The sequence below is a fragment of the Strongylocentrotus purpuratus genome, unplaced genomic scaffold (assembly GCF_000002235.5).
Source record: "Strongylocentrotus purpuratus isolate Spur 01 unplaced genomic scaffold, Spur_5.0 spur5_scaffold_5, whole genome shotgun sequence".
Lineage (NCBI taxonomy): Eukaryota > Metazoa > Echinodermata > Echinoidea > Camarodonta > Strongylocentrotidae > Strongylocentrotus > Strongylocentrotus purpuratus.
In genome coordinates this window covers 9,181,232-9,190,505 of record NW_022145611.1, presented here as the reverse complement: position 1 = coordinate 9,190,505, position 9,274 = coordinate 9,181,232, and the positions used below count along the sequence as shown (strand labels likewise).

The window sequence follows — 9,274 nt, the reverse complement described above, 5'->3', positions numbered from 1 at the left end:
GTAAAATAAAAGATGAGAGCATGAGCAAAATCTGTCCTTTATTGTCTGCACTTTTTAACATAAGATCCCAATAATTTCATCTTGATGCTGGGGTACTTCATTAGATTTAAATGATCTGTTTTCCACTCTCATAGAAGACAAAGCTTTGTAGTACGAAATGTACACACAATACTGACACACAAAAAGAAGTAAATGTTCAGAAACACATTTTTCATAAAATAGCGTTTTTTAATACCTTGATACTGACATTGGGGTGTATTCACAGTTGAAAGTTATTAAACATTACATTTTGAACTGAAATTTATCTAATTATTCACTTTCACCCATATACTGTTCTTTACTGTATCAGTAGCCATATAATCCTAAAAATAATTAAAAATGTGCAAATTTAAAAATCAACTAAAAAGCATACTAATGGGGCGGTGAAAGAAAGTTGCAATCAATTGCAAAACCCCCAATTCAAGCGTAAGTCTTGCGACTAATTGCAAATTTGCAATTGATCGCAACTCAACTTTCTTGCAACACCCCAATAGAAAGAGAGAGAGGGGGGGGGGGGGATAAAAGATAGATCTAGTTAACTTAATTTAATTGTTAAAACTTTAATCCTAACAAAATCCTAGGAAATTTAGGAGACTAGTGGGGCATTGAAACAAAGTAGAGTTTTGCAACTTGCAATCAATGGCAACTTTCTCACAATGCCCCAGAAGTCTAGGTTTAAACCCTGGCTTATGGAGAAAGGTAGTCCATTGATTATGAATTCAATTTCTTGTTTGCATTCTATCACATAATTATGTTTTTCATTGTTTGTTCGTCATTTGTGTGGTACAAAATTGATTTGAATTTGCATGCAGACATTAAATAGATGCATTCCAAGTGGAATATCTTAAATCTACTTCATGTTAATACAAGTCTAACAAAGAAATACAAAATATTGCTTCTTATCAAAGCATCAGAGAAAATGTGGATTCTCTGTTGTAGTACTCCATTTTCAAGTCGTGAAATACAGTTCAAATGCAGACTTGTGCATGGTCTTGTGAGCCTAAGTTACTACAAGGATCTGTGTGTTGAATGATCTCTCCCCCATATGTAAGATAGAAGATGGAATGATAAAATTATCTAGCCATGAAATTCACTTAAAATGCAGTCTTGTGCAAGATCTTGAGGGTTTCATAATAAGTAACTTTCTCAGTTTTACCCAATTCTAAAAACAATCTAAAATGTGCAAATTAAAAAATGCATAAAATTCTCATGTCATGATATTTACTTTAAATTAAAACAAATCTTGAGGGCTTCATCATAATTAACTCTTTCAGTGTTTATTTCACCCTTTCCCAACATCCAGGCTGTTGTCCTACCCTATGTTTCAATATATATGCAGATGTTTTAAAATCATAACGTCCACTTAAAATGCAGTCTTCTGGATTTCATTATAAGGAACTCTTCTAATGTTGATTGAACAGGCAGGCTAGTGTCCTATCATGTTTTTGGGGTACTCCATTGTTGTATGATTCTCCAGTCATAAAATTCACTTTAAAATGCAGTCGCGGCTCGGTCTTGTAGGCTTCATTATACAGAACTCTGTGTTCATTCAACACCTCCCCACAAGCATCACCGTCCCTCCCAAAGTGTTAGTACTTAATTCATTAAAAACATCTCCAGTCTTGATAAAAATCACTTGAAGTGCAGTCTTGTGCATGGTCCTGGAGGTTTTATTATACAGAGCTCTGTGTTCATTCTACCCCTCCCCACAAGTATTGTTGTCCTACCTAAAGTTTTAATACTTGAATCTTTAAAAACTACCCAGTCATGATGATCAAAATCACTTTAAAGTGCAGTCTTGTGCATGGTCTTGTAGGTTTCAGGAACTAAGCTATCCATCTATCACTTTGCCACGTGCAGCCCGGTGAGTAGGTACCCTCCTAAATGGTTCATCGATGTCATGGGGTGTGTCCTGTCAGGCAGTACCTGTTTGGATACAAATAGATTGACAGGTGTTATGAAAATAAAAAATAGTAGGTCACAGAATTTCTGATATAGTGTCTTTTAAGAGCCAGAAGGGCATTGAATCATAAACTTGTACATGGAATATATGCGCTCTAGTTCTTTATTGATTACTTACATGCAAACTATGACAATGATTGCAAAAGATATGCCTCATTATTTGAAAGATGCATATCACATAACACTTAAAAATTATTTATATGTAACCCCAAAATTAACTTTAGTGATAATAGATATTTCATATATATTTCTCTAGACAAGATTTAACACTATATGAAGTAATATGAGTTAATCAAAATTAGAAAGGAAGGCCAATGTGACGATGATGGTTAATAAAACACTATGCATGTAATTACAAAGGTGCTGAAATCCTGGTATCATCAAATCATCAAAAACCAAACGAGGAAAAAAATCTCACTGTCCGAAAATGTCTGAATAAGAAAATCTAGAATATGTTGAAATATTATGTACTCACTTGATGTTCTCTGTGCCATGTCTCTGTAATGTTGAGGTTGATAACTCCTCCCCTCTCACGCAGCTTTACATAACACTCTATGAGAGCCTAGAGAGAAGTGTACAAAAAGAGTAAGGAGACTAGTAAATATATACTTTGATCAGAACTTCAGAAGATGTAAAAAGAAAGGGAGAGAGAGAAATAAAGATATAGGATGGGATGTTTATGAGGAAGAAATATATATATATATATATATATATATATATATATATATATATATATATATATATCAGAGAGAGAAAGAAAGAGAGGGAGAGAGGGAGAGAGATAGATACAGAGGGAGAAAGAAAGAGAGAAAGTGAGAGAGAGATTTGCTATGTAGTAGATCTTTCCACTTTACTTTGTTTATACAGCATCTTTAAATATTATTTCCATTCATCACCATTTCAATTTCTGTAAGAACATAGCTTTAAAAAAGTGCCTCCTCCATAAAAATCGTCATTATTACTGGTATGTGAAAACTCATTGGTATTGTATACTTTCAACAACAAATACGGGAAATAAAAAGATAGAGAAATCCAAGTAAATATCAAACTCCAAGAATGTGTCTTTCCTCTTTGTAGAGTGAGAAGAGCTTAAAAACAGTACATCCTCCATAAAATTCGTTATTACTATGTGAAAACTCTTTTGTATTGTATACTATTAACAAACACTAGTAAAACAAGAAAAAAAAAGAAAAGAGAAATCAAAGTAAACGTCAAACTCCAAGAATGTGTCTCACTCACCTCTTTGTAGAGTGAGAAGACAGCAAAAGGCCTTGACCAGGCTAGATGATCGATAAGGGCTAGAACAATGGGGGCAGGGTGGTGCTTCGTCGCAATCAGCAATCTGTTATATATGTAAATAACAACAATAAAATGATCATAAACAGAGCAAAGAACCAATATAATGACAAAGATGAAGAAAATATCTAGATCCCGAAAGTGTAAAGTGATTCCATTTGTGGATCCTTTAATTTTGTACTGTGTCTGTACTATATAATATAGTAGATCTGAAATGCTCAGTAAAAACTGACATCACTGACAAATAAAATACCAAACTTTATTGGCTAGCAATACGAATTCTAAGATCTATGTAGTTCTTGGTCTACAAGATTGCTATATGAAAGACAAAAATGTAAGGTATGTTTGCAAAATCAAAACAACAGATTTGGAATGACCTGAAATTAGCTGACTCATGGACAGTTAGTTTAATTGGCTTATTTGGCCTATTCATATTTTAGTTTACTTGTATTCAGAATGGGTTTATGACATGTTCTGAAGAAATGTTGGTGGGTAGTTGGAACTTACGTGTCCATGTTATTCTCCAGCAGCATCTCTGTTGTTTTGGCCATTTCATCCAGTTTCCGTCTTTTTTTTTCTTTTCTCTTGTTATAATCCATATCTGATTCCAAAAATTTTACAAACTGTCAAAAAAGAAGAACAAAACAATATTTTAGTTCAAAACATGAGGAAAGTTAAATTCATAAAGAAAGAAAGAATGAGAATGAGAGATAGTGAGAGAGAGAGAGAGAGAGAGAGAGTGGGAAGGGGGGGGGGGTGTACAAAAGCATCATATACAGATCTATAAAAAGAAATACTGGAAACTATGAGGGTTTCACATCTTCTATAAAAATACTGCTTTTCTAGAGTATATACTTTGATGTGCCACAATAACAGAATTTTTTTTATCTACCGTTCCCTTTTTCTCGAGAGTAATGTCAGTTTAAAAAAAAAATACCTGAAGTTTTCTCTTCTGTGCTTTGTCTGTAGGATCCACAGCATCTGCTGATGGCTGCTCCTCTTGCTTCTCACCAGCTTCATCTGTTGCCATGGGCAACCCTTCACTGGTCCCAGTGATGCCATCTTCTGCGTGCGTGGTTGCAACTCCACTTCCTTTCTCCGGTTTGGTCGACGACGCTGCTTGATTGTTTTTACTAGTAACATCCTCTTGCGTATCATGTTTGCTGGAGTCCGTTTCCATGGCAACCGGTTCCTTTCTAAGATCGCATCCTTCACTCATCTTTTCACCGCCTTCTTTCTGACTGATATCGAGGTCCTTTGACTGACTAGGTTCCTCGTTGATTGTCTCGACCGGCTTCTTCAAGATGAGGTTGTCGTAGACGTCTTTGAGATTGAAAGTCCTTAGCATCTCTTTGCTTTTTTGTGAGAAGTTGAAGGCTTGGAGACTGGAATTCATTGGTTGATCTTCAGTGTGAAAATGAACGACTGTCCCGTTACCTACAAAAGAAAAATTGACGAGCATGACAGTTTTCCAGATAATTCTCATTTTAACACTGCAAAATTAATGATTGTATAACAAAAGGAATTTTCTGGCAGTAGATAATGGAACAAAATGAAGCGACAATACCTCAATTATAAAGTGTAATAGTTCAAAAGCTTTTGAGGACAGAAAGTGAAAAAGTGTCATTCACAATTGAAAGCATTTGGTAATACCACCTGGTAGCCTTAGCAAAAGGGCAGTTGATATATCATTTTGCCAGAAGTACCAGTTTATAATAATAATAATAATATGTCTTGTTTACCTAGAGTAGCCTCATCAGTATTCATACTGCTCTCCCTGAGGGCCCTGCAATCTTATCATTACCCCGGCTTTAACCGAGCTACCATGAAAAGGTGCTCAAGTATTCAGGGAACTTTCTTCCTACCGGGTACCCATGGGGCTTCTGCTTTATATTCTTACATCACAGAACCCACGTATATGGCCGTTGATACATTATTTTGTCCAAAGAACTTGCTTACGAGGCATTTCAAGGAATTTGAGAAAAGTAATTGAAAAGGAAATAAAAAGATAAGAATAATGATGGAGTTAAATGAAATTGAACATTGTCAAGATTGCCAATGAATACATGCACTTGTTTGCCATTTAAAGGCAACCTTACCTCCAAGTCGTTCCATAATGGCTGCTACCAGTAGTCCCTGACAATTTTCCAACACCATCACCTTGCTTCCGGACTGAACATTGGCTGCTGATAGGAGTTGAGCCATTGTGTCGATACGGATTTGTCTACGGGATAAAGTATGTTATTGCAGTAACAATCATAATAATAACACCAACAACAACAACAATGATAATATAATGAATAGAGTGTAATAAAAATAATAGTTCTTCTACTACTTCTACTGTAGGAGTGTCGTGGCCGAGTGGTTTAAGGCTAGACTGGATATGCAAAGGTCGAGGGTTCAAATCCAGACACGGCATTGATATCGTTTGGCAAGATATTAACCTGCACTTGCTACTCTCCACCCAGGTGTTAAATGGGTACCCGGTAGGGTGCGACCGTCATTGTTGGTCAAACCTTTTTTGAGCGTCAAGTAACGCCTGGCTGGAATGCTCCCCAGGGAGTGGAGATTGTGCACACAGTGTGTGCGGGCAAGTATTGAATCCAATGACCGGGGTAATAGTATATCTGTAAAGCGCTTAGAGACATCCTAGATGTATTAAGCACTATGTAAAAGCGGAATATTATTATTTACTACTACCACTTATATACTACAACTACTACTAATAACAACAACAACAATAAAAATTTATTTCCATTTCTCTTGATTTTTTCCATTGACAAATTTAACTGCAATGAAAGAAAAAATAATATTAAAGATAAACTTGAGTTCTCGTAAATATAGAAAATAAATTCTCACAAAATCCTACAAAACTTACACTCAGTGTTCAAGATTACAAATAAATGACATGTGCCAAACAATTTTGGTAGAAAATATTTAGTAGCTGAGTAATGAGCATAGAAAGATAAGAAAATCTGGTTAAGTGGACCCAGGCCACTATGTGCAAATTGGAGTTGTTATTTTTATTGAAGATGATGCCCGGTCAGTTTTTGTGGGTTTTTCTTCTTCAAACAACCAATCTACTGCAGGATAAACAATCCAGAAGAAATCATAGCAATTTTCTCAGAAAATAATATTCCCATACCAGAGCTCAAGATCAGCTTTAAGAGGAGTATTCATCAATACTTACATTACTTTGGAGGGAGCTTTGTTGAAATACATCTCGCACATGAGTCTGATACAGGGTCGCAGTACCACAAACCTTACGATGTACCTAGAGAGGTGACATAAAAATAACAATATCGAAGAAATAATGCAAAGAATGAAATGAATCTCAATCATTTTCAAGGCATAAATTATCTAACTAACATCTAATTCAGTGTAGAATTTAAACTGTTCTTCAAAAGGGCTACCTATTTAGTCAACTTGCCGTGACTTTTGTAAAGAGAGTCCATAGTCTGTATCACTCAAATAGTACGTGCTGGCTAATTTTCTTCTCCATGTACCATATGAGGTACAATTTTAGTAATGGATGTTGTTAAAATACTGTTTGATATGATTTCCTACTAGGAATGCAATTAATATTTTCGGGTTTAAACTTACTTGTTTCGTTTCTTTTTCAGGTACTTTGCCTTGGAATATACAGTTCTTTCATTGAAGGTAGAACTATTCTCCACTAATTGGTCAACTATCTCCTGTACAGAGGGATAAAAAATGTGAAGAAAAAAAAGGAAAAAAAAATTATTACAAAATGTGAGTGGGTGATGTTGGTGGTGGGAGGAGGCGGGGTGGGTCTTTTAAAGCTTTATAAAACATTGAAATACCCATCTCTAATTTGAAGAAAAATAATTAAACAGTTACAAAATAATAATGGGAGAACAAAAGAATTGGAAGGTCAATTTAAAGTTGATTTTTAAGGTATAATGCACTCAATAGAGATTTTTTTTTTAAAGGAGTAGGGAGTATAAAATAAGAGGAAGTAAACTTTAAAACTTTGGAGTGTAACGCATTTAGAAGAGAATGTTGTGTTAGAATTTATTCTTGTATAATCCTAACTGACCGGATCTAAAATTCAGAGTAACTTTCTAAAAGTTGGCAAATACACGCAATGGCCCAACGTATAAGTTTACTCTTACTCATGTATTATACATTTGTTTCTATATTTTGTATATTGTTTGCATACCTTATGTTTTATATAATTATCCATATTTGTTGTACAACTGATTTGTTTGATTGCAGAAAATAAAGTCTTTGAAATGAAATGAAATACATTATGTTTAAAAAAGAAAGAAATAAAAAGAGTTTTATATAGAACATTATCCTGCAATAGTGCTTATTGTTACTCCTTAGTTACCTGTCCACTCTTCCCTTGTTCTCTGAGGTTCATGATGTCATCATTATCAAGCTTTTGTGTAGTATCACCATCAAAGATACCCCTATTATCTGCACCTCCTTTATCTAGGAAAAAATAATGGTGAGGAATGTATATATATATATATGTCATCATAATGGGGCAACAAAAGTTTGGAATGGAGTACAAATGCAATATGTTAGATAATTTAAGAATTGAAAAAGACAATGAAAGACAAGTACGCCGTAAAAGATTTTGGAAATCTGGAAACTTTACACTTATAGAGCAAGAACCATTCTCTAAAGTTCAAAAGCCAAATTATGAGAAAGAGAATGATGTAAGAGGGGGAAGGAGGGAAGCGGGGGATGGGAAGAGGGAGGGAGGAAAGGAGGGAGTGAGGGATGGAGAGAAATAGGGCTGACGAAAGTGGGAGGGGAATGAAGAAAGAAAGAAAGAAAGACAGCTAGGGGGTGGGGGGGGGGGGAGGGAGAAACAGAAAATAGACATGATTATATCATTCTCTCATGTTTCCTGTTAGTGGAGATCATAAAATCATTGATCAAAGAACGTTCTCAGTGTATCTAAACCAACCTATCTGTTCAGCTAAGTCTTGTGATACTGTGTTCTCGAGAACTTGGACAAGACTGCCGCTCTGAAGCTCCCATGTTGATCCATACGGATGGCCGACGATAGGAGCAAGAGAAAAATGCCTTTTCTCCAGAAATACTTTCCTGTGACAAAAACAAAAGTGGCATAATGTCTCAGCAAAGTGAATTGGATACATGCATCTTTTCCAAAAATATTTTCTAAGTGAAAAAACAACAACAAACAAACAAACAATGAAACTACAAAGTTTTAGATTCTAACATAATTTGTGAATGGAAAAATAGTATGCAACATGCTCTTTTTTGGAGAATTTGTCCTAAAAACAAAAGACATTATAAAATTAAAACGCTTTCTCACAGGTTTCACGGCAAACCGCTGCACAATCACAATTGCAATTTGCATACTATTGCGACGAAGGGGTGCGGGCCCGCGAGCGTGAAGTTTACGGTCGCTATCTTCACACACACGGGCTTGCCCGTACCCCTGTAATTGTACTGTAATCGTGCAGTGGCTTGCGGTTTGCCGTGAAACCTGTGTCTGTGAGAAAGCGTAGACTAGTAGCCTTGGTCTAGTCTATTCGTTTTTAGGAAAAATACTCCAAAAAAGATAAGAAAATTGAAATGAAAGGGGTAAGAAACATAACGACTTTTAAATCATGACCATTATTTGAACAATTGATGAAGATTTAGTTGATTTTTGGTATGTTTTAGTAGGCTATCTCCACGCCTGAGTTACGGGTTAAAAATGGATACGAAAGTACTGGCACAAGAAAAAATACGTGGGGGTTAACTTACGCATATTTCAACATATGGGACTGAATAATAAATGTTGCACATAATTACTTACGCTTTTTTAATAACTTTGTACACTTTTAAGAGTTTTCCTTTCTTCAAAATGACATTGTCACCCTCTGCTACTAGATTTTGGCGATCCATTAAGTTGAAAAGCTATAAATCATGTAAAATAGCTGGATCTTTGACTGCACGTGAAAGCTAATCGAAAGGTTGATTTGAGAAAGGG

The 9,274-nt window shown here is 35.4% G+C and overlaps 1 protein-coding gene across 1 annotated transcript; it reads right to left on the bottom strand.

Moving 5' to 3' along the window:
- Positions 1-1,665: 1,665 nt before the first annotated feature.
- Positions 1,666-9,251, bottom strand: LOC578228 (tRNA (adenine(58)-N(1))-methyltransferase non-catalytic subunit TRM6). Its single transcript, XM_778413.5, has 11 exons — positions 9,101-9,251; positions 8,240-8,379; positions 7,652-7,755; positions 6,901-6,992; positions 6,488-6,571; positions 5,397-5,521; positions 4,235-4,734; positions 3,805-3,920; positions 3,241-3,343; positions 2,477-2,563; positions 1,666-1,965 (listed from the first exon to the last, which is right to left on the bottom strand). The coding sequence occupies exons 1-11, from the start codon at positions 9,187-9,189 to the stop codon at positions 1,882-1,884; spliced, it is 1,524 nt and encodes a 507-aa protein (XP_783506.3). The 5' UTR covers positions 9,190-9,251; the 3' UTR covers positions 1,666-1,881.
- Positions 9,252-9,274: the final 23 nt, after the last annotated feature.